Source organism: Idiotropiscis lumnitzeri, chromosome 15 (assembly GCF_059441095.1).
Source record: "Idiotropiscis lumnitzeri isolate Australia: NSW breed Sydney's pygmy pipehorse chromosome 15, RoL_Ilum_1.0, whole genome shotgun sequence".
Taxonomy (NCBI): Eukaryota; Metazoa; Chordata; class Actinopteri; order Syngnathiformes; family Syngnathidae; genus Idiotropiscis; species Idiotropiscis lumnitzeri.
Genome location: NC_142405.1, coordinates 8,764,679 through 8,792,476, shown reverse-complemented (window position 1 = coordinate 8,792,476; position 27,798 = coordinate 8,764,679). Strand labels below are relative to the sequence as shown.

Sequence of the window (27,798 nt, the reverse complement as noted above, 5' to 3'; positions counted from 1 at the left end):
AGGAAGTAAACAGGGGTGACTTTTCTTGCTTCAAATTGTAAACCGACGCGATTGACAGGTTGCACGTTTGCTCTGACGTGTTAGCCTTTTTTCCCGTTTCTCACTAGGGGTAGCGTTGGTGCTTTAAAACAAAGATTTGGACCCTTAAATCCTATCAAAAGCGAATTAACGAGCATTGCGGTGATTTTCTGCAAAATTAAGCTGCGACTATTATGGCCGGTACCGCCACAAAGACTGTACACGATATTTTTCAAAGCATGGAGTACGGACCAGCTGCAACTTCCAGCACGGCCACTGCACAGGTAAATGGTTGATTTCAGTAAAAGAAAAACTAAAACGAGATATTGTTTTTTTTTGTTGGGCTTCTTTAATTCCACATAGGTACTTGTCCCATGTCTCTTCAAATGCTTTTACTGTTCGTCCTCAAAGTATTGAAAGCCAGTTTTAGACTATTGGACCCATGTGAAGTTCATCAACTGTTAACTCACAAGGCAGGCATGTGACTGAACTGTTCAATGAACTTGCGATGAACTGTCATGGGGGAAGCGAGATGGTGCAGACACTTTCGTCATCAAAGTACACTGTGCCTCCGACGAAAAATCTGTCACTTGGAGCGAGTCGTTGGTTTTGTACTTTGTCCTCACTCTGTAATTTACTGTCTCTCAATGCCACCATTAATATAAGATCGCATTAAGGCAACGGTGTCCAAAACTTTTGAGGGCTGCATATACGAAAATGTGGGAGGACAATTATTATTAATTTATTAAACACAATGAAATCAATCAAGCAAGAAATTATATTGTTTAACATTTCTTGTTATTTTCAACGAATGATATTAAAGGTGATAAGGCAAATAGTAACTTTAGGATTTCCAAGATTTTGCCTTGGCCTTGGTCCTTTATCCAAGTTGGCTAGATCTACCCAACAATGACCAAATCCCATCCCTACATTAAAGAAAACAAGGGCAAACTGTTATTGTAAGCTGACCATTTAAAAAAAGTTATTAATTTATATGCCACAGGCCGCTAAAAAGGGAATTGCGCGCCGCAAATGGCCCCTGGGCTGTAGTTTGGACACCACATTGTTTTCTAAAAACATTTGTGTTCCCTCACAATCATTGCGAGGGAATGCAAATGTTTTTTTGCTTTTTCTTTTTGTGACCCTGGGCCTCCATAATAACATGGACAACTTAATTGAAAAAAAGAAAGGAAATATGAATAAACAACTGAGATGATGTGATTGAGCAAGTGAGCATACGCGCCTGATTATATGACAAATGACATTCAAATTTACATTACAGTTTATGGGGATGAGCACATGGTTTTTGATTAGCACCATCAATTATGTTCTGTTTTAATGTTGGTAAAATGTTTGAAATGATAAATGTTGCTCTCTTTTAATGTATTGTAAAAACCTTCTTCTGCGCCTTAAAAAAATTTGAACTGGGTTTGTGAACTTTTATATCCACTCACTATGTCTTACCTCTGCCTCTGCAGGCATGGCTGGATAGTCATTCATGCTCTTTGGGTCTGTTTATTGAAGGCAAATTTGTCCATCCGGTAGACAGACAGACTCGCTCCTTGGTGGACTCCAAAGGTGAGTTCTGTTTTTGAGCCTTGAATAGCAGCTTGGACTTTTGTTGGTGATCTTTCTGTCAACTAAGACAGAGTATTTCCGGAACCCTATGAGCAAAAAGTATAGGTTTACACCCTTCTCGTTTTTGGCCGTGACTGTAAATCGTGTGTGAAGAGGAAGCTGATCATGCAACTAAAATGATTCCATCCTGTTTGTGTTAGGTCGTCTCATATGTAGCACAGTGTGTGCTGTGCAGTCTGATATTTCGCAATGTGCATCGTCTGCTATCCAGGGCTTTGAGGCCTGGACTGGCCTGTCCTGCTACCAGAGCTCCAAGGTGCTGCTCAGGTAATGCTGAAAAGATTCTACAAAGTTTGTGCATGTTTGTCGACTTTTTCAGTTCAATGCATCATTGAGTGTGGGTGTGTCTCATGTCCTCAGGTTGGCGAGCATTCTTGGACAGCATGGCCAGAGTGTGGCCGAGTTGTGTGACCTGTGTCAAGCCTCCTGCTCTTCCTCTAGCCTTGTCAGGTTGTTGCAGTACTACAGCGGCTGGGCTCAGCTTCGAGACACTCTCATCGCCGACTGGACGCCACTGGGTGTGTGAGCTGGGACTTTTTGTTGACGCTGTTCCATCGTGTCTGTCTTTTTTAAACTGGGTATTTTGTTGTTCATCAAAACGGGGGTCCTTTTTTTTTTATATGAATGTTCATCCGAAAGATGGCTGTGTTCAAAGATGAAATCCACCTGCTAAAAAATTCAAAATTCAAGGGAAATCATTCTGATGAATAATGTGACCGTTAATCTTGTTTTTAGCAACATTTTTGAATTTGTTCTTCCTGTTTAACAGGTGTGGTTTTAGTAGTTGTCTCCGATGACTGCACTCTCTACTCCCTGATGCTCAAAGTCCTACCAGCACTTGCCATGGGTAAAAAAAAAAACAAAAAAAACAGCTGTTTTTTTTTTTAATGTGATAACTTCACATTCAAATATTTTGAGTTATTACTAAATATGTTTCCTCCTTAGGCAACTCAGTCATCGTAGTCCCTGGTCAAAGCACCGCCCCTCCTGCTCTTTTGTTAGCTCAGCTTTTTACTGGTGCAGGCCTGCCTGCTGGCGTTCTCAGTGTTTTAACTGGCAGTGACATGTCACTGGCTGCTGATGTGGCCCAGAACTCCAGCATCAGCTACATCACCTACAGTGGAAACAAGCAGGTGCGTGAGCCAACCAGCATTGAGGAAACCTAAACGAGCCAAGCAAGTGATATTTCCCCCCCCCACTCCTTTAGGATGGTGTGAAGCTGTGCAAAGCTACAGCAGGGATGGGTGTTCCTGTCTCTGTATCCCCAAACGCTGGCGCTACGTGTCCCATCATTATTTTTGAGTCTGCTGACATTAACAGTGCAGTGGATGATGTCTTAGAGACTGCCTTCAAGAAGAAGAAAGACGTGAGTCAAGTCTCCAGTGTGTTTGTTTGTTTGTCATGCTTGTTGCTTTAAGTCTTGTTCCTCCCTTCCTGCAGGTGCACTGGGTGTTATGCGTGCAGGAGAGCGTCATGGACAGCGTCATGGCTCGTCTAAGGCTGCGCATGGCAGGCTTGAAATGTGTGGCTCTTCCCGACCAAGAGGTCAAGGTGCTAGTGGACACTGCTGTGCAGGATGCTCAAAACAAGGGGGCCACGGTTAGTCATAAAATGTGCAGAAATGCGCACCTTTCACATATTTATTGGCAAATTTTTACAGCAAAGGTGTCGACGCTACAAGTGCATGTCAGCACTTTTAATTCACTACTAATGGAGTACACTGATTGATTGAGATTAATTAACATGTAATAATTATCTTTTTGTTTTTGCGCCCTCAGTTAGTGCAGTCCCGTGCCGTCCCCTCTGGTATACAATACCCTCCGACGGTGCTATGTGGAGCGGCCCCCTCTTCGCCATGTGTGGTCACGCCCTCCCCTGGGCCACTGCTTCCTCTTTTGAGCTTCAGAAGTAACACAGAGGCAGTGACTCTGGGTAAAGATTCCTCTTTGGTGTAGATGTATAAAACCATCTGAGGATTAAAGAAGTATTTTATCAGTAATTATCTGCTCGTAACACTCTTGTGTGCCACGCAGGGAATCACAGTCCACATGGCCAAGCAGCATGCATCTGGACCGAAGACCTCACTCTGGCTTTGGAGACATCAAAGAGGCACGCACAAACATAGAGCTATACTTTTTTTTTTGTGTGTGTGTGTTTTTTAAATTTTTTTTTCTCTCACTCGCTCTCTGCAGTCTGTCTGTCGGCTCAGTGTGGGTGAACTCACACCCTTTATCTGATCCTTGCCTACCTGTTTCTGGTCACAAAGACAGCGGCACGTGCACCGATGGAGGGCAGGAGGTTCGTTGAATTCGTTTGTGACACTTGTACTCCTACGGTAGTTGTTTGATTCCTGTCATATTTAGTGTAAGTCTCTCTCTCCTCCTCAAAATTTGCGCAAATAAATTTGGGTGCACATAGAATATCAGTAATGTATTTAAAGCCTAAACAATCATTCTGTTGTGCTTTTTTTCAGGGACTCTATCAGTTTCTGCGGCCATCTTCTTCCCCCGTTCTCCCTCGTGCTTCTCCCGTTGCTCTGGACTATGCCAAATTTGGAACTGACGCACCCCCAGTTGTCATTCCCGATGAGACTGCCGGGTGTGTTGTCTCTCTTTTCCGTATATTTTTAAATGCAGTTGTGTTTATTGGCACAGCGTCATTAAGATAATGTGATTTTTTTATTTTTTATTTTTTTTTTGCATAGAAGCCTATTCATAATTAAACATTGTTTCTCCTCTTCAGTACCGCGAAGTCCTATGCTCAGTTTGTGGCTGGCAAGGCATGCAAATCGGAGTCTGGCGCCAGTGTAGTGGTGCATCCTCAAGGGGGCGGCAGCGTGTTAGGCTACTGTCCTGATGGAGGCCTGAAAGATGTTCGGAATGCTGTGGAGGCGGCTATCAAAGTTCAGCCAGGGTGAGATACCAGAATGTGCTCAAACAAACCAACAAATGCATGTTGAGTTATAGTGAGGAATAGTTCATTTTGTTTCAGTGGTTTGACCTCAAAAAGTGAAAATGCGTTTCCACTTTCATTAAAGACAAAAGAAAATAATTACCAAACACCAGATTTTTGTATTTAAAATCATATTTTGGGTTTTTGTAATTTGTCAATTAGAATGATCAAAATGACGTGTCGTGAAGTGAATGTGCAGTGAATACATACACAAAGAATATTAATTTTTGAATTGAATGATTAAAAAATGTTTTGTACGTTATTGTAATTTCTAACGCATTGAGATCGTTTCCTCAACTTTGGTCTGTTACGGTCAACTCAACAAAAGTGAAAGATGCAATCGTGTAAAGAACTAGAACTCCCTTCTCAACGTGTTAAGAGAAAACGGAAGCAAATTTGCAGCTTGTTAAAGTATGTTACTGTAATAATGGATAGAGTTCTATTTTGTATATTGCTGTCAAGATGAATTAACTGCTGAATCTGAATTTGTTCTGTCGAGGCACGTAGACCCAAACCTGCTTGGAGTTGAGTTAATTATTGGCATATTGTGGAACCTTTCTGGTTGTTAGGGTTTATTACGAGTTGATGCCTACCTTGACATGATGACTCATAGGGACTCGCTAAAAACAACAGCATTGACAGCTTGTGTACGCTGGAATCAAGCCTTTTTGTCTGACTATTAAAACAAACAGTGTTTAAAAACATTTATTGAGCCAAGGCACATTTTACGTAACAAAAATTTTATGACACACCACCAAACATCTAATAGATGAGCACATTATTCTCGAGTTTGCTGTGCGTTGTTTATCGTGAATAATCTTTTCTGAACATTCAAGGTTTCCAAAGTTCTCTCTCAAACTGCTCAGATGATGGACAAGCTGCATATTTACAATTGTGACTTTTCTCCTTTAGCTGGATGAAAAAGAGTCCATCTGCTCGCGCCCTGTCCATTCAGTCTCTGGCCAAGGCCCTTGAAGGAAAAAGGCAAGACATAGCAACGTCAATCAGTACCCAAACTGGCCTAGCTGTGGAAGAGGCTGATGTGGAGGTGGAGCTCAGTATCGCCAGGCTCAGTGACTGGGCCGCATACTGTGACAAGGTTCAAGGCGGAACACCGGTGAAGCTTTTAATGTCATGCAAATTCATACTTTTTGAAATATTAGAATGTGCTGATATAGAATTAGTTTTCAGCCTGTACCACAGACGGGCATGGGTCTCTCCATCCCTGAAGCACTGGGAGTGGTGGGTGTGGTCCTTCCGGGCAAGAATCCCCTCCTCTCCATGGTAACACTACTTGGAGCAGCCCTCGCTTCTGGTAATGCCATCATCATGGTACCCAGTCAGGAGTATCCACTACCAGCACTGGCATTCATTCAGGTAAGCGTGACAACCGATATGTACAACATTAACTAAGAATAAATAAACTAGTCAGACATAACTAGGCAGTTGCACACTGTTCATAACCTCACCCCATAACCATATCATACGGGTACCTTCGTGAACAACTTTTGTTTGTTTGTTTCTGAGCATGTTCACTTGCTATGTGTGGTCGTTGATTGTTGCTCTGCCTCTAGGTGCTCTTGTCTTCAGATCTGCCAGCAGGCTTGGTGAACATCATTACAGGAAGAAGAGACCAGTTGACAAAGGCCTTGGCCAATCACAGTGTCATCAAGGCCATCTGGTACTGGGGCAACAGTGAGGTGAGCATTACTCCAACAGATCCGCGGACCTTGAAACAGTAGGAGCTGCTCCACATTACAATCAGGAATAAGCAATGGTCTGTAATGTGAAATTACATAGCTCACGTGATCCTGCTCTGTTGTTTTAGGGCTGCCAGTTCCTCCAGCACAGCTGCACCAGCCCGCTAAAAACTTTGCGCCTGTTCTGCCAGACGGATAAGGACGGGAACCATTGCGGCAGAGACTGGACGCATGCCTCAGTTTTGGAGGAGTTGTGGAGAAATGCCGTCCAATGGAAGAGTGTGTGGATTCCTACGGCATAAAAAGATAACAGGAAGTGTTGAGGATGATTAAGATGACAAAATGAGGTTTTGGCTGTTGGTTTGTCGTCCAAGCGGAAGGTTAAAGAGTAAACATTTGAATGTGAACTAACATTAAGAGACCTGTAAAAATTGATCTCCACAAACTGTATAATATACGGTATGACGTCAATGATTAATACAAGTGAGCAACTAAAATGAACCAATCATGGCTCAGATTCAGAAATCAGGTGAACCATGATTGGTTGTTAGCTGAACCCTCAGCACATGTGATAGTAAGTTACTGCTTAACTCATATTACACAAATGCAATTATAATCAGAATGTGTTTTTCGGCGAGTGGGGCTGCATAGAACATATTCTTAAAAAAAAAAAAATGGGTTGACTTCCCCTTTAACAATTTCCTCAATAAGTTGTTAAGCAGAGGTTGATAAGTCTATAATAGGTGATGGCCAAAGGTATATTTTACAACAATGATGAGAGCACAGTGGACACTGACGCAACGAGTGATCATATTTGTTGGCAGAGCATAATCTTAGATTGTGATTTGGATGGTGGTGGTATGTTAGCCGTCACCATGAAACCTGATTTAGTCCATAAAGTCCTACCAAGGAAAGTACATTTTGTGTCAAATACATTACTGTAATGTAAGAATTGAGCCTTCTTGATAAACATGCACTTATTTGTTTCTTCTTTTCTAACTGATACAATACTTAAGTTTGTTTTAAGCACACATTCCATTTGTAAATTAGACATTTTTTTCTGCTTAAATGTTACTATTAAAAAATAACGTTACAACATTCCTGCCTTTTTGTCCGTTCTTGGTTGAGATTTTTGACATTGGTGAATAAGAGCATCTAGGTAAGTAAAATTAAATACACTTGCACAATCTAATGTGATCCATTACAATGGCAAATATTCTGCTTTTACAAAGATGGTAATGCTACATTATAAATAGCACAATCAGAGTGGTATAAATAGTATAAATGTCAATTATGAAAGTCAGGCTGCCAAAGTCAATAATCATGTTTTGAAATAACTTGATATTTTCATAACAAGTAAAACAAAGATAACAATTGTCTTGTTTTCACCATACAATTAAAAAAAAGGGAAACAGTGTAGATGTTGGGTAAATGAAGGGAAAAAGATACTAGTTTTTGAAACCACTGCTCCTTGACTTGTAAAATTTGCAGTGTGACTATTACTCATCAACTTTCCATATAGCGTGTGCACTTCTTGCTTTTTCCTTCATCTGTGTTGAGGTCAGTTTCCTGTCAGACATGTGATCACAAGACCCCTCATTGAAAAGAGGAAGGACAATTTCAGAATGCTAAGTCATGACAATGACACAGCAAAATCTTGAGTTGAAGAGTTGATACTTTAAAAACGAGTCATACAAAGAGCCAGCCAGAATGCTGAGTCATCATGACTCAGCAATTGTGAGACCCTAGATATTCTTATTCGTTGAATTTCAGTCAACAAGGTTACATTCATAACTTCCTAACAGCCAAAGATGATTAGTGCCGATCAATTAATGAGTGAAGATTCTTTTATGTAGAAGTGATGCAATTGGAGTGTGAATTGTGCGGTGGTGAAAGGGCAGTTGTATGCTTTCCAAGCGGTAAACCACCTGGAAGTTTCTAGAAGCTTCCACAATACACACATCAAAACATTTGAAAGCAGATCATAACAGATGTTATGTGAAATGTATTGACTCAAGGCAAAATTGCTTATTTTTTGTCACGTACAGTTTATAAGCGTAGCATATTTGCTCGTTCATAACTCTCAAAATAAACATTTTTTTTCAATTGTAAATCTAAAATGCGTACTGGACCATCTCGGGGAACTTTGTTTATTTTATTTTTTCACAAGGTTCCTATGCCGGAAATAGTTGCATTTTTCTTAATTTTGTTATGAAACGGCATCAGTTCCCAAATTTTGTGTAATTCTTCATCATATACGACTAGCAAATTTATGGAAATTAGCCACATGGACTATATACTAATAGAATGTTATTGTTGAAGTAAACACGTGTGATTCAACTAAATCAATGTGAATTTAAAAATGAATAACATAAAAATGTAGTAAATTTAGTGAACCGAATGTGAAGAGATTTTACCCCATGCTACCGAGAGCTTCCATTGGCGGAGGCTGTGAGCGGAATGACGTCATATCAGACACGAGCTCGAGGAGTATAAATAGGAGGTGCCTCTGCCATTGTTTCACATTGGACAAGCCGTTTGCAAGTTCTTGCTTCAACAGTGATTGAACGGAACTTCTTTCGCCCGATTTTTGCCTTTAAACCAGCTCTCTCTCAACCTATTACCTCGACGCAAACTCTATTTTTGTAATTTTTTTTCGGTTTTGTAAGAAAAGACAAAACACGCCAGCTAAGATGGAGTCTCAAGTGCGTCAGAACTACCACCGCGAATGCGAGGCCGCCATTAATCGAATGGTCAACATGGAGCTTTTTGCTTCCTACACCTACACTTCAATGGTGAGTGCACGCTTAAAACAAGGTTTCAAATGCAATTTCTGTTTTGATTAACTGTGAAAAAACGATTAAAGTGGGTTTAATGTATTTTTTTTTAATTCAGCCCAATAGACAAAACAAACGTTCCTTTTGTTGACCGACCCCACGAGGGCATTTCCGGGCTGCAGTTTCCTAGCTAACGAACCAAAAGTGCTGTGTCGTTTAAAAACCTTATTAACAGGATAATTTGGCACACCACCACAACGGCCATTAAAGCATCTTACCAGTGAGGCAAAACGGCACTAGCTGATTTCTGCACTTTACCTCCATTAATTACTAGTGCAGTGCATAGTTTACAAGGTTCAAGTGATCTAAAGTCGCACTTTGTCGGGGGGGAAAACATACGACTAAGACTATAGTTGGATATGCTCAAACCGCCTTCTTTAGTATTCTGGTTCTTTCCTACTTTTAGGCCATTTCAACCATATTTGTGTAACGTGACAGAGGCTGATATGTGAATGCATTTTCTTGTTTTAAATCAACAGGCCTTTTACTTCTCCCGAGATGACGTAGCCCTCCCAGGCTTTGCCCATTTCTTCAAGGAGAACAGTGAGGAAGAGAGGGAACATGCTGAAAAGCTGCTATCCTTCCAGAACAAAAGAGGTGGACGCATCTTCCTCCAGGATATAAAGGTGTGCTCTCATGGCAAGCTTTTAAATGAGCACATTCAACCCGCCCTTCATTTTAAATGCTAATAATATTGCTTCTCTATAGAAACCAGAGCATGATGAGTGGGGTAGTGGTCTTGAGGCTATGCAGATGGCCCTGCAGTTGGAGAAAAATGTTAACCAGGCTCTGCTGGAACTGCACAAATTGGCCTCTGATCATGTGGACCCTCATGTAAGTCTTATTTCAGCAAATTGACATGAACTCATTGGCTAATAGTTTTCCTAATCTTTCCTCTTTGTCTTGTCCACAGCTGTGCGACTTCTTGGAAAGCCACTACCTGACCGAGCAGGTGGAGGCCATAAAGAAGTTGGGCGACTACATCAGTAACCTGAGCCGCATGGATGCCCAAAACAACAAGATGGCAGAGTACCTGTTTGACAAGCACTCTCTGGGCGGCAAGAGCTAAATCAAAGTTTTGAAAGCCTGTCATCCTATTTGAAATGGCCCTCAATATTTGCATTACCTATTAAGACAATTGTTTATCTGGTGGTGGTTGCATGATAAATTCTGTTGCTGTCAAATGCAGAAGTGGCTGTTGTAAAGGGATGCTGTACTTTGAATAAACAAGTTTGAGCTGGAATCTGGCTTTTGTCCATTGTCTTTTATCTTGATTAATTAGTTTTTGAAGTGCTTAAGCAACAAGGTCCCCTGATTTTGTTTGTGCCCTTCCTGAGAGCATGAAAACAATTGCAGAAACGTATTGCACAAGTGTTTTGTTTGTAGACAGTTTTTAGATAATCCTTCTAAAAAAAAGTAATGCTAACCTGTGACACCGCTTTGCGTCAATCTGATTATTGGGCATTTTCCTAGTCTAGAAGCAGGTGGAGAAAAGTACTAACGTTTGACCCACGAAAGTGGTTCAGGTATCAAAACAGTCACCACAGGGTGGCGACATTTCACAAGTGTTGAGCTCTGCACGTCACTATCATTGGCGACGTATTCACTTTTCCTCTTGTCTTGGGTTAGGATCTGTCCGAAAAAAAAACTGCAAATGTGCATGAACTCGTGCTGGCCTGTGATTTACAACATGATATCCGATAGATTATTGATTACTGATAGATTATTTACTTTATTATATTTTATTACGTTATATATTTTTGTGACACGTGTGTTCGTTCACTCAGTGGATGTGAGTGATGTCTGTCTAAGTTTCCCGTGACCCATAAATATATAAATATATGAATATAAATATAAATATTTTTTATTTACTTATATTCATTTTTTTTCAGCTGTACCAAATTACCATTATTAATTTCTATCAGTACAAAATAAAGGTGTCACAGATTTCTAGTTTTTTTTTTACGTTTCCTCTTCTACAGATCCGTTTGTTAAAGTGGTTCTTCAGCACAACGGAAAGCGCCTGAAGAAGAAGAAGACGTCAGTGAAACAAAACACACTGAATCCATACTTCAATGAGAGCTTTAGCTTTGAGATCCCCTTCTCCCAGATCCAGGTGGGTTAACACCTGAAAATCTACACGAAGGAATTTGAATGAATTGTCGGTCAACAATATCATTGTTGTCTTTGGGACCGAGAGGCATGCAAAAGGGGCGGGGGGACGAAACTAATTTTATCTCCAAAAGGGGCAAAAATTTGGGGGAATCGCTGGACTCGGACTAGAACAAAAATACTGGTGACGGAGTGATACATTAATTTTTTTTATTACTGGCGTTCTAAAATGGTAAGCCATGTGTGGTACCGGTAGTGGGGGACCCCTGTGTTCTTTTGTTCCATAAAGTGTTTTCTTTCGGCATTGTCACTCAACGGTTCTCTGTCTTCATTACCACAGAAAGTCCAGGTGATCATCACAGTGTACGACTACGACAAACTTGGAAGTAATGACCCCATCGGCAAGTGCTGGATCGGTTACGGCGCTTCTGGCGTAGGACTGCGCCACTGGTCTGACATGTTGGCCAATCCACGACGTCCGGTGGCTCAGTGGCACGTCTTGCAACCAGAGGAGGAGGTCGATGCTGCTCTCAAGGCTCCCATTCGCTAAACAAGCAATTTGGAGAATTGACATGGACACTTAGGGATGACGTCATATCAGGCGCGAGCTCGAGGAGTATAAATAGGAGGTGCCTCTGCCATTGTTTCACATTGGACGAGTCGTTTGCAAGTTCTTGCTTCAACAGTGATTGAACGGAACTTCTTTCGCCCGATTTTTGCCTCCAAGCCAGCTCTCTCTCAACCTATTACCTCGACGCAAACTCTATTTTTGTAATTTTTTTTCGGTTTTGTTAGAAAAGACAAAACACGCCAGCTAAGATGGAGTCTCAAGTGCGTCAGAACTACCACCGCGAATGCGAGGCCGCCATTAATCGAATGGTCAACATGGAGCTTTTTGCCTCCTACACCTACACTTCAATGGTGAGTGCACGCTTAAAACAAGGTTTCAAATGCAATTTCTGTTTTGATTAACTGTGAAAAAACGATTAAAGTGGGTTTAATGTATTTTTTTTAATTCAGCCCAATACACAAAACAAACGTTCCTTTTGTTGACTGACCCCACGAGGGCATTTCCGGGCTGCAGTTTCCTAGCTAACGAACCAAAAGTGCTGTGTCGTTTAAAAACCTTATTAACAGGATAATTTGGCACACCACCACAACGGCTATTAAAGCATCTTACCAGTGAGGCAAAACGGCACGAGCTGATTTCTGCACTCTACTTCCATTAATTACTAGTGCAGTGCATAGTTTACAAGGTTCAAGTGGTCAAAAGTCGCACTTTGTCGGGGGGGGGGGGGGAAACATTCGACTAAGACTTTAGTTGGATATGCTCAAACCGCCTTCTTTAGTGTTCTGGTTCTTTCCTACTTTTAGGCCATTTCAACCATATTTGTGTAACGTGAATGCATTTTTTTGTTTTAAATCAACAGGCCTTTTACTTCTCCCGAGATGACGTAGCCCTCCCAGGCTTTGCCCATTTCTTCAAGGAGAACAGTGAGGAAGAGAGGGAACATGCTGAAAAGCTGCTATCCTTCCAGAACAAAAGAGGTGGACGCATCTTCCTCCAGGATATAAAGGTGCGCTCTCATGGCTAGCTTTTAAATGAACACATGCAACCCCCCCTTCATTTTAAATGCTAATATTGCTTCTCTACAGAAACCAGAGCATGATGAGTGGGGTAGTGGTCTTGAGGCTATGCAGATGGCCCTGCAGTTGGAGAAAAATGTTAACCAGGCTCTGCTGGAACTGCACAAATTGGCCTCTGATCATGTGGACCCTCATGTAAGTCTTATTTCAGCAAATTGACATGAACTCATTGGCTAATAGTTGTCCTAATCTTTCCCCTTTGTCTTGTCCACAGCTGTGCGACTTCTTGGAAAGCCACTACCTGACCGAGCAGGTGGAGGCCATAAAGAAGTTGGGCGACTACATCAGTAACCTGAGCCGCATGGATGCCCAAAACAACAAGATGGCAGAGTACCTGTTTGACAAGCACTCTCTGGGCGGCAAGAGCTAAATCAAAGTTTTGAAAGCCTGTCATCCTATTTGAAATGGCCCTCAATATTTGCATTCTCTATTAAGACAATTGTTAATCTGGTTATCTGGTGGTGGTTGCATGATAAATTCTGTTGCTGTCAAATGCAGAAGTGGCTGTTGTAAAGGGATGCTGTACTTTGAATAAACAAGTTTGAGCTGGAATCTGGCTTTTGTCCATTGTCTTTTATCTTGATTAATTAGTTTTTGAAGTGCTTAAGCAACAAGGTCCCCTGATTTTGTTTGTGCCCTTCCTGAGAGCATGAAAACACAATTGCAGAAACGTATTGCACAAGTGTTTTGTTTGTAGACGGTTTTAAGATAATCCTTCTGAAAAAAGTAATGCTAACCTGTGACACCGCTTTGCGTCAATCTGATTATTGGGCATTTTCCTCGTCTAGAAGTAGGTGGAGAAAAGTACTAACGTTTGACCCACGAAAGTGGTTCAGGTATCAAAACAGTCACTACAGGGTGGCGACATTTCACAAGTGTTGAGCTCTGCACGTCACTATCATTGGCGACGTATACACTTTTCCTCTTGTCTAGGGTTAGGATCTGTCCGAAAAAAAAAACTGCAAATGTGCATGAACTCGTGCTGGCCTGTGATTTACAACATGATATCCGATAGATTATTGATTACTGATAGATTATTTACTTTATTATATTTTATTACGTTATATATTTTTGTGACACGTGTGTTCGTTCACTCAGTGGATGTGAGTGATGTCTAAGTTTCCCGTGACCCATTAATATATAAATATATGAATATAAATATAAATATTTTTTATTTACTTATATTCATTTTTTTTCAGCTGTACCAAATTACCATTATTAATTTCTATCAGTACAAAATAAAGGTGTCACAGATTTCTAGTTTTTTTTTTTACGTTTCCTCTTCTACAGATCCGTTTGTTAAAGTGGTTCTTCAGCACAACGGAAAGCGCCTGAAGAAGAAGAAGACGTCAGTGAAAAAAAACACACTGAATCCATACTTCAATGAGAGCTTTAGCTTTGAGATCCCCTTCTCCCAGATCCAGGTGGGTTAACACCTGAAAATCTACACGAAGGAATTTGAATGAATTGTGGGTCAACAATATCATTGTTGTCTTTGGGACCGAGAGGCATGCAAAAGGGGCGGGGGGACGAAACTAATTTTATCTCCAAAAGGGGCAAAAATTTGGGGGAATCGCTGGACTCGGACTAGAACAAAAATACTGGTGACGGAGTGATACATTATTTTTTTTTATTACTGGCGTTCTAAAATGGTAAGCCATGTGTGGTACCGGTGGTGGGGGACCCCTGTGTTCTTTTGTTCCATAAAGTGTTTTCTTTCGGCATTGTCACTCAACGGTTCTCTGTCTTCATTACCACAGAAAGTCCAGGTGATCATCACAGTGTACGACTACGACAAACTTGGAAGTAATGACCCCATCGGCAAGTGCTGGATCGGTTACGGCGCTTCTGGCGTAGGACTGCGCCACTGGTCTGACATGTTGGCCAATCCACGACGTCCGGTGGCTCAGTGGCACGTCTTGCAACCAGAGGAGGAGGTCGATGCTGCTCTCAAGGCTCCCATTCGCTAAACAAGCAATTTGGAGAATTGACATGGACACTTAGGGATGACGTCATATCAGGCGCGAGCTCGAGGAGTATAAATAGGAGGTGCCTCTGCCATTGTTTCACATTGAACGAGTCGTTTGCAAGTTCTTGCTTCAACAGTGATTGAACGGAACTTCTTTCGCCCGATTTTTGCCTTTAAGCCAGCTCTCTCTCTCAACCTATTACCTCGACGCAAAGCTCTATTTTTGTAATTTTTTTTTCGGTTTTGTAAGAAAAGACAAAACACGCCAGCTAAGATGGAGTCTCAAGTGCGTCAGAACTACCACCGCGAATGCGAGGCCGCCATTAATCGAATGGTCAACATGGAGCTTTTTGCTTCCTACACCTACACTTCAATGGTGAGTGCACGCTTAAAACAAGGTTTCCAATGCAATTTCTGTTTTGATTAACTGTGAAAAAACGATTTAAGTGGGTTTAATGTATTTTTTTAAAATTCAGCCCAATAGACAAAACAAACGTTCCTTTTGTTGACTGACCCCACGAGGGCATTTCCGGGCTGCAGTTTCCTAGCTAATGAACCAAAAGTGCTGTGTCGTTTAAAAACTTATTAACAGGATAATTTGGCACGCCACCACAACGGCTATTAAAGCATCTTACCAGTGAGGCAAAACGGCACTAGCTGATTTCTGCACTTTACCTCCATTAATTACTAGTGCAGTGCATAGTTTACAAGGTTCAAGTGATCTAAAGTCGCACTTTGTCGGGGGGGAAAACATACGACTAAGACTATAGTTGGATATGCTCAAACCGCCTTCTGTGTTCTGGTTCTTTCCTACTTTTAGGCCATTTCAACCATATTTGTGTAACGTGACGGAGGCTGATATGTGAATGCATTTTTTTGTTTTAAATCAACAGGCCTTTTACTTCTCCCGAGATGACGTAGCCCTCCCAGGCTTTGCCCATTTCTTCAAGGAGAACAGTGAGGAAGAGAGGGAACATGCTGAAAAGCTGCTATCCTTCCAGAACAAAAGAGGTGGACGCATCTTCCTCCAGGATATAAAGGTGCGCTCTCATGGAAAGCTTTTAAATGAGCACATTCAACCCGCCCTTCATTTTAAATGCTACTAATATTGCTTCTCTTTAGAAACCAGAGCATGATGAGTGGGGTAGTGGTCTTGAGGCTATGCAGATGGCCCTGCAGTTGGAGAAAAATGTTAACCAGGCTCTGCTGGAACTGCACAAATTGGCCTCTGATCATGTGGACCCTCATGTAAGTCTTATTTCAGCAAATTGACATGAACTCATTGGCTAATAGTTGTCCTAATCTTTCCCCTTTGTCTTGTCCACAGCTGTGCGACTTCTTGGAAAGCCACTACCTGACCGAGCAGGTGGAGGCCATAAAGAAGTTGGGCGACTACATCAGTAACCTGAGCCGCATGGATGCCCAAAACAACAAGATGGCAGAGTACCTGTTTGACAAGCACTCTCTGGGCGGCAAGAGCTAAATCAAAGTTTTGAAAGCCTGTCATCCTATTCGAAATGGCCCTCAATATTTGCATTCTCTATTAAGACAATTGTTAATCTGGTTATCTGGTGGTGGTTGCATGATAAATTCTGTTGCTGTCAAATGCAGAAGTGGCTGTTGTAAAGGGATGCTGTACTTTGAATAAACAAGTTTGAGCTGGAATCTGGCTTTTGTCCATTGTCTTTTATCTTGATTAATTAGTTTTTGAAGTGCTTAAGCAACAAGGTCCCCTGATTTTGTTTGTGCCCTTCATGAAAGCATGAAAACACAATTGCAGAAATGTATTGCACAAGTGTTTTGTTTGTAAACAGTTTTAAGATAATCCTTCTGAAAAAAGTAATGCTAACCTGTGACGCCGCTTTGCGTCAATCTGATTATTGGGCATTTTCCTAGTCTAGAAGCAGGCGGAGAAAAGTACTAACGTTTGACCCACGAAAGTGGTTCAGGTGTCAAAACAGTCTCACCACAGGGTGGCGACATTTCACAAGTGTTGAGCTCTGCACGTCACTATCATTGGCGACGTATTCACTTTTCCTCTTGTCTAGGGTTAGGATCTGTCCTAAAAAAAAACTGCAAATGTGCATGAACTCGTGCTGGCCTGTGATTTACATGATATCCGATAGATTATTGATTACTGATAGATTATTTACTTTATATTTTATTATTACTTTATATATTTTTGTGACACGTGTGTTCACTCAGTGGATGTGAGTGATGATGTCTAAGTTTCCCGTGACCCATAAATATGTGAATATAAATATAAATATTTTTTATTTACTTATATTCATTTTTTTTCAGCTGTACCAAATTACCATTACTAATTTCTATCAGTACAAAATAAAGGGGGAAAAAAATACCCTACTGTGTCACAGATTTCTAGTTTTTTTTTTACGTTTCCTCTTCTACAGATCCGTTTGTTAAAGTGGTTCTTCAGCACAAGGGAAAGCACCTGAAGAAGAAGACGTCAGTGAAACAAAACACACTGAATCCATACTTCAATGAGAGCTTTAGCTTTGAGATCCCGTCCCAGATCCAGGTGGGTTAACACCTGAAAATCTACACGAAGGAATTTGAATGAATTGTCGGTCAACAATATCATTGTTGTCTTTGGGACCGAGAGGCATGCAAAAGGGGCGGGGGGACGAAACTAATTTTATCTCCAAAAGGGGCAAAAATTTGGGGGAATCGCTGGACTCGGACTAGAACAAAAATACTGGTGACGGAGTGATACATTATTTTTTTTTATTACTGGCGTTCTAAAATGGTAAGCCATGTGTGGTACCGGTGGTGGGGGACCCCTGTGTTCTTTTGTTCCATAAAGTGTTTTCTTTCGGCATTGTCACTCAACGGTTCTCTGTCTTCATTACCACAGAAAGTCCAGGTGATCATCACAGTGTACGACTACGACAAACTTGGAAGTAATGACCCCATCGGCAAGTGCTGGATCGGTTACGGCGCTTCTGGCGAAGGACTGCGCCACTGGTCTGACATGTTGGCCAATCCACGACGTCCGGTGGCTCAGTGGCACGTCTTGCAACCAGAGGAGGAGGTCGATGCTGCTCTCAAGGCTCCCATTCGCTAAACAAGCAATTTGGAGAATTGACATGGACACTTAGGGATGACGTCATATCAGACGCGAGCTCGAGGAGTATAAATAGGAGGTGCCTCTGCCATTGTTTCACATTGGACGAGTCGTTTGCAAGTTCTTGCTTCAACAGTGATTGAACGGAACTTCTTTCGCCCGATTTTTGCCTTTAAGCCAGCTCTCTCTCAACCTATTACCTCGACGCAAGCTCTATTTTTGTAATTTTCTTTCGGTTTTGTAAGAAAAGACAAAACACGCCAGCTAAGATGGAGTCTCAAGTGCGTCAGAACTACCACCGCGAATGCGAGGCCGCCATTAATCGAATGGTCAACATGGAGCTTTTTGCTTCCTACACCTACACTTCAATGGTGAGTGCACGCTTAAAACAAGGTTTCAAATGCAATTTCTGTTTTGATTAACTGTGAAAAAAACGATTTAAGTGGGTTTAATGTATTTTTTTTTTATTCGGCCCAATAGACAAAACAAACGTTCCTTTTGTTGACTGACCCCACGAGGGCATTTCCGGGCTGCAGTTTCCTAGCTAACGAACCAAAAGTGCTGTGTCGTTTAAAAACCTTATTAACAGGATAATTTGGCACACCACCACAACGGCCATTAAAGCATCTTACCAGTGAGGCAAAACGGCACTAGCTGATTTCTGCACTTTACCTCCATTAATTACTAGTGCAGTGCATAGATTACAAGGTTCAGGTGATCTAAAGTCGCACTTTGTCGGGGGGAAAACATATGACTAAGACTATAGTTGGATATGCTCAAACCGCCTTCTGTGTTCTGGTTCTTTCCTACTTTTTTAGGCCATTTCAACCATTTGTGTAACGTGACAGAGGCTGATATGTGAATGCATTTTTTTTGTTTTAAATCAACAGGCCTTTTACTTCTCCCGAGATGACGTAGCCCTCCCAGGCTTTGCCCATTTCTTCAAGGAGAACAGTGAGGAAGAGAGGGAACATGCTTAAAAGCTGCTATCCTTCCAGAACAAAAGAGGTGGACGCATCTTCCTCCAGGATATAAAGGTGCGCTCTCTCGGAAAGCTTTTAAATGAGCACATTCAACCCGCCCTTCATTTTAAATGCTACTAATATTGCTTCTCTATAGAAACCAGAGCATGATGAGTGGGGTAGTGGTCTTGAGGCTATGCAGATGGCCCTGCAGTTGGAGAAAAATGTTAACCAGGCTCTGCTGGAACTGCACAAATTGGCCTCTGATCATGTGGACCCTCATGTAAGTCTTGTTTCAGCAAATTTACATGAACTCATTGGCTAATAGTTGTCCTAATCTTTTCCCTTTGTCTTGTCCATAGCTGTGCGACTTCTTGGAAAGCCACTACCTGACCGAGCAGGTGGAGGCCATAAAGAAGTTGGGCGACTACATCAGTAACCTGAGCCGCATGGATGCCCAAAACAACAAGATGGCAGAGTACCTGTTTGACAAGCACTCTCTGGGCGGCAAGAGCTAAATCAAAGTTTTGAAAGCCTGTCATCCTATTCGAAATGGCCCTCAATATTTGCATTTTCTATTAAGACAATTGTTTAATCTGGTTAACGTTTTGCACATGTTCTGGTGGTGGTTGCATGATAAATTCTGTTGCTGTCAAATGCAGAAGTGGCTGTTGTAAAGGGATGCTGTACTTTGAATAAAAGTTTGAGCTGGAATCTGGCTTTTGTCCATTGTCTTTTATCTTGATTAATTAGTTTTTGAAGTGCTTAAGCAACAAGGTCCCCTGATTTTTTTTGTGCCCTTCCTGAGAGCATGAAAACAATTGCAGAAACGTATTGCACAAGTGTTTTGTTTGTAGACAGTTTTAAGATAATCCTTCTGAAAAATGTCATGCTAACCTGTGACACCGCATTGCGTCAATCTGATTATTGGGCATTTTCCTAGTCTATAAGCAGGTGGAGAAAAGTACTAACGTTTGACCCACGAAAGTGGTTCAGGTGTCAAAACAGTCTCACCACAGGGTGGCGACATTTCACAAGTGTTGAGCTCTGCACGTCACTATCATTGGCGACGTATTCACTTTTCCTCTTGTCTAGGGTTAGGATCTGTCCTAAAAATAAAACTGCAAATGTGCATTATGATCGCATGACAAATGAGCATTCGTGAGCACTCATGTCCAGCAAGGACTTCTACTGGCCTAAACTACCCAAAGCACTGAGTTGCCTCAATTTACAACCGATTTCTTTTCATGAAAGATTAGTCTCTTAATTTTGCAGCCTTTCCCTTCACTACAATGCTTACATGACTTTATGCGATTTTTTTATTCAATCATACTCTACCCTCAATGTGTTGCAGTGTTTACCTAATCTGCCCATGAAGGCCTTCTGAACTCGTGCTGGCCTGTGATTTACAACATGATATCCGATCGATTATTGAAGGCTAAGTGAGCACACAACACCCCCTGCTGGTAAACAGACACCTAGCACGCGATATATTGTTTTTGGGCTATGTTAATGTACAAACAATCTTAAGTATATGCAGACTTCCTTGTTACGTCCATCCCCCGCAGAAAATGACAAGAAGGTTTTTTTCTTTTCCTTTTTTTCTTGCAAAAATAAAAAACAATCAAACAAAAACAGGATATAATTTTGTCTAATTTGTGCTAAAATATCACATCTCAGTTTTTTAGGAGATCTCTGACATTAAATTAGAGCCTTAAGACCAAATGTGATGTGCAGTGTGGTCAGTAAGTAGTTGGCAGTGAGGGATAATGATGAGATTAAAAAAAGAGGAAGGGGGAGGTAGGGGAGGGAGAGAGTTGTGGACAACCACTTGGCTTGAGTAAACACCGATGGATTGGATCGCAATACGTTTGGATGCATAATTAAAAGCAAAAGAACTGAGGACTGAGACAAAGATAGGTGAGTCATATTTATATTGCATAACACTACTTTTAACTGTAGTTTTTTGGGTCAACTTGAACTTGGTCAGCATGCTCCCCTTCCAAGCCGGTTACATCGTCCAGATTTGAACCTATTGAAATTCTTTGGGTACGTGTGTGAGCAAAAATCATCTGTGTATTTCTGTCCTAAAGTGAAGAGAGAGGTGCCTTCCTCCCTATTCTTCTTTTTGATGACCATCAAGATCTTATTGCGTGTGTCACGTGTGCAGAGAGAAAGACAAGCTCCCGTATTACTCACTTTGGCGTTTAAATTTGCTTTTCAAGATATCTCCATGAAATCTCAAGATTGAATCTCTCTCTAATTAGTAGCTATCAATTATTTATCCTCTTGAGAGATATTTAGGAGCGTAAAATGAGGCTGCGGTGAGATTCTCATTCCCGCCATAGTAGCGCAAAGTTGCGCCCGAGATCACCTCAGCCCCAAATGAGGATGTAGAAAATGAATGTATGGATTTCTGGGTTTTTGTGCAAAATAGCTCACTCAATCAGCTGCGTTAAACCTATTATGACACCTCTGCGTGTGATTCATTGCAGTTCTACATCGCTTAAAAGTCTTACCCGATGTTGTGGAACTTTAAATGACTACGAGATTACTGTGGCAGTGTTGAACAAAAGTGAATACATTTATTGCATTCACAACATGAATATAACTGAACATTCCAGCCTAAAAATGAATAGGATGGTGGCGCAATCCAAACACGCGCACACACACACACGCGCGCGCGCATATGTGCACGCACAAATCTAATCATCTCTTTATGCGATTGCAAGAGATATGGTCGGATGTTTTCACATTTGATGTGTAAGTGATGAGGCCAGTCTCTTTTTGATTGGTCACGAGGGAGGAGGATTAATGGCACATAGTGAGGGAAATGTCCACATGGGGAGGAGGCTCAGAGAGAGAGAGAGAGAGAGAGAGAGAGCGAGAGAGAGAGAGAGAGAGAGAGAGCGAGAGAGAGCAAGTGAGAGAGGGGGGGGGTGGAGGAGGGGTAGAGAGAGAGAGAGAGAGAGAGAGAGAAGAGAGAGAGAGAGAGAGAGAGAGAGAGAGGGCGAGGGGGTGGTGGACGGGGGTAAAGATAGAGCGGGCGAGAGAGAGAGAGAGAGAGATGGTGCTTAATTTGTTTAAACCCCGGGATTTTTGGATTACCTTGGCTACTTAATCTTGTTACAATGCTGCACAGTGACACAGGGACGTCTGCTCTGACTCGTTATTGAGTGTGACATTGAATGGTGTGAGGGCTCACAATTGTGTGATTAAGAAAAATTATGTTTCCACAGAGCAATGATGCGTTTGCTCAGTGTTGCGGGGGCGCGCCTCCGCAGGGCAGCGGAGGAAGAGAGCAAGGAGCCCGCGCCACCTCCGCCCCCCTCACACCACTCCAATCATCAGTTTGCAAGCATGAAAAACAAGTTCTTCAACGAGCTCACGCACTTACCTAGTAAGTGGACACGCAAATATATACTCACCGAATGTTTCTGCAGTGAGCGGTCCATAATACCAAAATATTTGAAGCAGCTCACAATATGATGGCGTGCAGTTTATAGCACTGCAAACGATAACCACAACAACAAACATATTGTTGAATGAATACCTCTCTGACAGTGTAAATTTAAACAGTTGTATATGTAAATCTAGAATTAGTAAAGCATCTTATTTTTCTGTTTAATATTTGTTTACATTGCCCGACATCTGTCCTGTTCGGTCACCATCCATCTTTCGTCATCTCACTTTCCATTTGTTGCCTTCCTTCTTTCTCTTCTCATTGTCATGTGACCGCTCCGCTCTAGACCATAAACTCAATCGTAAGTACCATTCCATCAAACACTTTTTTGAAGGGTAAAAATCATGCTATTTCAAGCTTTCCTCAATCAACTATAGTCATCAAATTTTTTTTATGAAATATGAGTTATTAACTTCAGGTACTTGCCCCGTTCAAACAATCATCCGTCAACCAATACCATGTTTATTTTTTTTCTTTATCTTTTTCTCATCTTATCGACTAATGTGTCAAATTCAAGTGTATATCCATGCAGCATGCATAGAACAACTATAGTAAACCAGATACTGGTACGACTAGCAACATTAAGATTCTACTACAACATATAATAATAATAATTATTAAGATTATTACAATTTTATTATTATTATTATTATTATTATTATTGTTATTACTGTTATTATTATTGTTATTATTGTTATTATTATTCTTATTATAATAAAATATAAACATATTAAGATTATTATTAAGCATTTATTGCACTTATCCTTCCTTCCTTCTTTTTCAAGTGCCCATGTGGGCAGTGGGTGCCATTGTGGTGGTCGTCCTCACCCTCATTGCCTGTATGGGATTCTGCCTTTTCAAAAAATGCTTCAACAAGGGAAAGAAGCCCAAGAAGGTCCGAGAAAGGAAGGCTGGGCGAGGTCGCAAGAAGAAGGAAACGGAAGGAGAGGAGGGAGATGATAAGAAGGTGTGAAAACTTGTCTTCCCTATACCGGATTCAACCATTGTTCTTGAGTAATTATTAATCATTATTCTAAGGTAAGGTTGTGTTACAGGGTCGGGGGCCAACAATTTTTATGAATAAGGCCGCAGGGTTCGAGGCCGGAACCGTAGAGGGATCGCGGCCGGAGGGCTGGGGACTGACCGACAAAAAAGGGTCAAGTGCCCAGCTCTGATCGTTTGTGCTATCAGGAGTAATTTAGTTCGATTTATTGATAACTACAAATTACCAGACCAATACAGAATACAAAATGAGAGCACTCACAAGCTGCTACAATAGGCCAAAAATCCCGACAAGATGCTCACACATGCACAGACTAGCCTCATGACATCACTCAGTAGGCCACGCCCCTTAAAAGCCACAATGCTCAGTGCTGTGCATTTATTGTTGTGACTTCCACCTCGAGTGTTACATTTCCTATAAATTGTTGTCGTTTAACATCAGCTTGAGATGCTGATGAAACAAAATGAACTTACTGCGGTTCTTCTAGGAAGGACAGGAAGGGAAAGAAGAGGAGGAGAAGGAGAACTTTGGAAAATTGGAGTACACGTTGGACTATAACTTCAATGATAACCAGGTGGAGTATCTTCTATCACACCTGTGTGCACACTTACCGTCTGTAACCACCAAACTAACAAACACCGTTTCTCCCATTGTTCCTGTCAGCTGATAGTTGGCATCCTGCAGGCACAGGACCTGGCAGCCATGGACATGGGCGGGACCTCAGACCCTTATGTGAAAGTCTACATGCTGCCCGATAAGAAGAAAAAGTTTGAGACCAAAGTCCAGCGCAAGAACCTCTGTCCTGTTTTCAACGAGACCTTCATCTTCAAGGTGTGTCACGTCCGTCAGAAACAAGCAACCGTTCGAATTGCTGATATACTTTTTCAAACTCGCTCTTCTCAGATACCCTACACAGAGTTGGGAGGGCAGACGCTGGTGCTCCAGGTGTTTGACTTTGACCGTTTTGGCAAACATGACGTCATTGGTGAGATCAAGATTCCCATGAACACAGTGGACCTTGGACAGCCCGTTCACGAATGGAGGGATCTGATTGGAGGAGAGAAAGAGGAGGTGTGCTTTAGATGTTTAACACTTTAATAGAACATTTGAACCGGTTTGACACTTGGCCAGCAAAGTAATCCAAAACACATGAAAATAAAACGGTCATTTTAAAAGAAGTCATTCTTTTGTACAAGTGCTGCAAAGTTTGTGTACACTGACTATCCAAGGTCATTTTTTACAAAAATGGATCTCAATTTTACCATAAATTAAAAATCAAGAAAAATGGTGCAAACTGTTGGAAATATTCCTAGCTAGGAATATTTAGCGAGTAACAACCATAGCCTAATCGTAAATATTTTTTAAAAGTGTTAACACATTTAAATTTTTTTTTTTTTTATTAAAGCAAGAAAAGCTTGGAGACATCTGCATTTCCCTTCGGTACGTCCCCACGGCTGGCAAACTAACTGTTAACATTATGGAAGCCAAGAACTTGAAAAAGATGGATGTTGGCGGACTGTCTGGTGAGTACACACACACCCCCACACACATACACACACAGTCAAAGGCGTCATAGTTAAAATAGCTTTTCTTGCGAATCAATTTATATAATTGTGACTACATTCACAAATGCCTACATTTTTTTATTACTTTATTATATTTTATTATTACTTTATATATTTTTGTGACACGTGTGTGTTCACTCAGTGGATGTGAGTGATGATGTCTGTCTAAGTTTCCCGTGACCCATAAATAAATAAATAAATAAATTAAAAAAAATAAATAAATAAAAATAAATAAATATAAATATAAATATAAATATTTTTTAATTATTTATTTATTATATTCATTTATTTATTTATTTTCAGCTGTACCAAATTACCATTACTAATTTCTATCAGTACAAAATAAAGGGCAAAAAAATACCCTACTGCGTCACAGATTTCTAGTTTTTTTTTACGTTTCCTCTTCTACAGATCCGTTTGTTAAAGTGGTTCTTCAGCACAACGGAAAGCGCCTGAAGAAGAAGAAGACGTCAGTGAAGCAAAACACACTGAATCCATACTTCAATGAGAGCTTTAGCTTTGAGATCCCCTTCTCCCAGATCCAGGTGGGTTAACACCTGAAAATCGACACGAAGGAATTTGAATGAATTGTGGGTCAACAATATCATTGTTGTCTTTGGGACCGAGAGGCATGCAAAAGGGGCGGGGGGACGAAACTAATTTTATCTCCAAAAGGGGCAAAAATTTGGGGGAATCGCTGGACTCGGACTAGAACAAAAATACTGGTGACGGAGTGATACATTATTTTTTTTTATTACTGGCGTTCTAAAATGGTAAGCCATGTGTGGTACCGGTAGTGGGGCACCCCTGTATTCTTTTGTTCCATAAAGTGTTTTCTTTCGGCATTGTCACTCAACGGTTCTCTGTCTTCATTACCACAGAAAGTCCAGGTGATCATCACAGTGTACGACTACGACAAACTTGGAAGTAATGACCCCATCGGCAAGTGCTGGATCGGTTACGGCGCTTCTGGCGTAGGACTGCGCCACTGGTCTGACATGTTGGCCAATCCACGACGTCCGGTGGCTCAGTGGCACGTCTTGCAACCAGAGGAGGAGGTCGATGCTGCTCTCAAGGCTCCCATTCGCTAAACAAGCAATTTGGAGAATTGACATGGACACTTAGGGCTCTATTTTCGTGGACAGCGCATCCAGAGCGGAACGCAAATCCCGGCAGATCCTGATTTTTCTACCAATGTTCGGCAATTTGGCAGACTACTATGCGCAAAGCTGAGCATTCTGGCGCACCAAGGGAGCTTTAGCGGAGTGACAATTTGCGGGCAGAAAGTTGATAAAAATTGGCTGTAAACACTCCCACAGTGGCGCAGCCTGCCCACCCTCAGATCTGCCAGGTTGTGCTCATTTATGAAACAATCTTTACAGTTGTGCTGTCGTTCACAAAAATAGGGCCCTGACTCTTTAATCTACAGTCTTGCAAAAGTATTCACACCCCGTTGAACCTTTCCACATTGTATCATATTACAACCACAAAAATATGTCTTTTATTGGGATTGTATTTAACAGACTCGTCTTATCAGATAAAATCCCACTAAAACATATTTACATTTGTGATTGAATGTGGCAAAATGTGGAAAAAGTTTTAGGCTGCAAGGCATATGAGTACTTGTGCAAGCCACTATATAAGTAACCGTAACATTGCATATCGATGGCAGATTTAAATCCATGTGTTTAAAACTGTGCAAAAAACATTTTGTGAAATGCACAATCATTTTTTTTTTGTGTGTGTGACATCTACCCTGTCAGTCTGAGACTGGGAACATCTTACCGAGCATAAGCTTAGTATTGTGAAGTACATTTTGGCAATGTAGTTTGTTTTAAAGAAATGCAATATCCTTTTATTGCGATTATTTTGTCTTGAAAATTATTTTTAGCTGCACTTTTGCTTGCAGAAAACCTTCCTGTATTATAAAAAAAAACACACACACACACAGATATATCGCTCTAATTATGGGAAATAGAGGTGTTATGAATATTGAATACACTCTATAAAAACATGCAATAAATCTGAATTAGTGCAAGGAAATATCCTCACTTTTGAGGTTGCATTATGTATGACTTCCCTCATGTTTACCCTTCCTGTAAGAATTTAGTTTCATTTTTTTTAAATTCAGTTTTTGACTGTTTTTCTTTCTTTGTCTGTGAAAAAAAAAATGTACGTGGCCATGTGTGTGCGTGTAATATGATATCATGTAAATAAAACATTAATAAATGGCATATTTCAGACAAATTCAGCGACAGATGGTTCTTTGGATTTAGTCTCTACCTCACACACGCACGCATACACACACTCGGGGAAATCTGCCTGAATAATAAACTATTATGCTTCAAAATGGGATGAACCCTCATAAGCGTTTCTTTACTGTCCACTCGTATAATTATATTATTTTTGGACAACCATCTACTGACGTGAACACTTAAAATGATAAATGACACCTTTCCAAACGATTTCATTGGTGTGCGTGTACGCGTGCGTGCGCGCGCGTGTGCGTGGCGGTGTGCTGCACGGGGAGAAAGACTGGATTAACAGAGTGCCCTCTTTAGTCCTCACGCAGTCAGCCAAACATGTGAGGTGGGAATTAAACAGTGGTGGCACAGTCAGGATAGGGAGGATACTGACAAGCCTGTTAAAAAAAAAAAAAAAAAAAAAAAAAAAAACAACTGATATGCTCACAACATATCGAGAAATATAAAATGTTAATTGAAGTTCTATGGGTAACTTATTTTTACACTCGTATACTATGTAAGAGTGTTAAAGTTTTTTTAAATCATTTTTAAAGGTTTCATTATGCTGACAGTGTGAGTGTGGTGCTGATTATTTATTTATTTA

General features: G+C 41.1%; 6 protein-coding genes, 1 long non-coding RNA gene and 2 pseudogenes across 10 annotated transcripts; 8 read left to right on the top strand and 1 right to left on the bottom strand.

Moving 5' to 3' along the window:
• Position 1: 1 nt before the first annotated feature.
• Positions 2-7,406, top strand: aldh16a1 (aldehyde dehydrogenase 16 family, member A1). Its single transcript, XM_088316111.1, has 17 exons — positions 2-302; positions 1,497-1,596; positions 1,797-1,923; positions 2,017-2,174; positions 2,426-2,503; positions 2,602-2,789; positions 2,864-3,022; positions 3,097-3,255; positions 3,435-3,588; positions 3,690-3,765; positions 3,849-3,954; positions 4,130-4,254; positions 4,399-4,569; positions 5,521-5,725; positions 5,800-5,985; positions 6,183-6,308; positions 6,437-7,406. The coding sequence occupies exons 1-17, from the start codon at positions 213-215 to the stop codon at positions 6,608-6,610; spliced, it is 2,382 nt and encodes a 793-aa protein (XP_088172237.1). The 5' UTR covers positions 2-212; the 3' UTR covers positions 6,611-7,406.
• Positions 7,407-8,821: 1,415 nt separating this feature from the next.
• On the top strand, positions 8,822-10,388 carry LOC148322718 (ferritin, middle subunit-like). The gene is made up of 4 exons (XM_088316117.1): positions 8,822-9,103; positions 9,625-9,771; positions 9,854-9,979; positions 10,059-10,388. Exons 1-4 carry the CDS (start codon positions 9,002-9,004, stop codon positions 10,212-10,214), a joined length of 531 nt encoding a protein of 176 aa, XP_088172243.1. The 5' UTR covers positions 8,822-9,001; the 3' UTR covers positions 10,215-10,388.
• A 411-nt stretch (positions 10,389-10,799) lies between these two features.
• Positions 10,800-12,168, top strand: LOC148322717 (synaptotagmin-1 pseudogene; annotated as a pseudogene). The gene is made up of 3 exons (XR_015846661.1): positions 10,800-10,823; positions 11,100-11,261; positions 11,598-12,168. The product of XR_015846661.1 is annotated as a synaptotagmin-1 pseudogene (transcript).
• On the top strand, positions 12,030-13,456 carry LOC148322716 (ferritin, middle subunit-like). Its single transcript, XM_088317530.1, has 4 exons — positions 12,030-12,178; positions 12,688-12,834; positions 12,914-13,039; positions 13,119-13,456. The coding sequence occupies exons 1-4, from the start codon at positions 12,077-12,079 to the stop codon at positions 13,272-13,274; spliced, it is 531 nt and encodes a 176-aa protein (XP_088173656.1). The 5' UTR covers positions 12,030-12,076; the 3' UTR covers positions 13,275-13,456.
• A 97-nt stretch (positions 13,457-13,553) lies between these two features.
• On the top strand, positions 13,554-14,874 carry LOC148322715 (synaptotagmin-1 pseudogene; annotated as a pseudogene). Its single transcript, XR_015846660.1, has 3 exons — positions 13,554-13,575; positions 14,195-14,328; positions 14,665-14,874. The product of XR_015846660.1 is annotated as a synaptotagmin-1 pseudogene (transcript).
• A 115-nt stretch (positions 14,875-14,989) lies between these two features.
• LOC148322714 (ferritin, middle subunit-like) lies at positions 14,990-16,538 on the top strand. Its single transcript, XM_088317568.1, has 4 exons — positions 14,990-15,249; positions 15,767-15,913; positions 15,996-16,121; positions 16,201-16,538. The coding sequence occupies exons 1-4, from the start codon at positions 15,148-15,150 to the stop codon at positions 16,354-16,356; spliced, it is 531 nt and encodes a 176-aa protein (XP_088173694.1). The 5' UTR covers positions 14,990-15,147; the 3' UTR covers positions 16,357-16,538.
• A 1,078-nt stretch (positions 16,539-17,616) lies between these two features.
• Positions 17,617-24,314, bottom strand: LOC148322712 (uncharacterized). The gene is made up of 3 exons (XR_015846614.1): positions 23,998-24,314; positions 22,349-22,428; positions 17,617-17,954 (listed from the first exon to the last, which is right to left on the bottom strand). It is a non-coding gene; the product is annotated as an uncharacterized LOC148322712 (long non-coding RNA).
• LOC148322713 (ferritin, middle subunit-like) lies at positions 18,043-19,616 on the top strand. The gene is given in 4 exon segments (XM_088316536.1): positions 18,043-18,329; positions 18,849-18,995; positions 19,078-19,203; positions 19,283-19,616. Coding segments are annotated over 4 exon segments (531 nt in total). The 5' UTR covers positions 18,043-18,227; the 3' UTR covers positions 19,439-19,616.
• syt5a (synaptotagmin Va) lies at positions 20,716-26,841 on the top strand. 2 transcript variants are annotated; one of them, XM_088316534.1, is made up of 10 exons: positions 20,716-20,840; positions 22,160-22,320; positions 22,670-22,684; positions 23,169-23,350; positions 23,874-23,960; positions 24,050-24,217; positions 24,290-24,457; positions 24,792-24,909; positions 25,363-25,496; positions 25,833-26,841. In XM_088316534.1, the coding sequence occupies exons 2-10, from the start codon at positions 22,164-22,166 to the stop codon at positions 26,040-26,042; spliced, it is 1,239 nt and encodes a 412-aa protein (XP_088172660.1). In that variant the 5' UTR covers positions 20,716-20,840; positions 22,160-22,163; the 3' UTR covers positions 26,043-26,841. The 2 variants fall into 2 exon arrangements, with proteins under 2 accessions (XP_088172660.1, XP_088172661.1); XM_088316535.1 differs by lacking the exon at positions 22,670-22,684.
• The last annotated feature ends 957 nt before the right edge of the window (positions 26,842-27,798 follow it).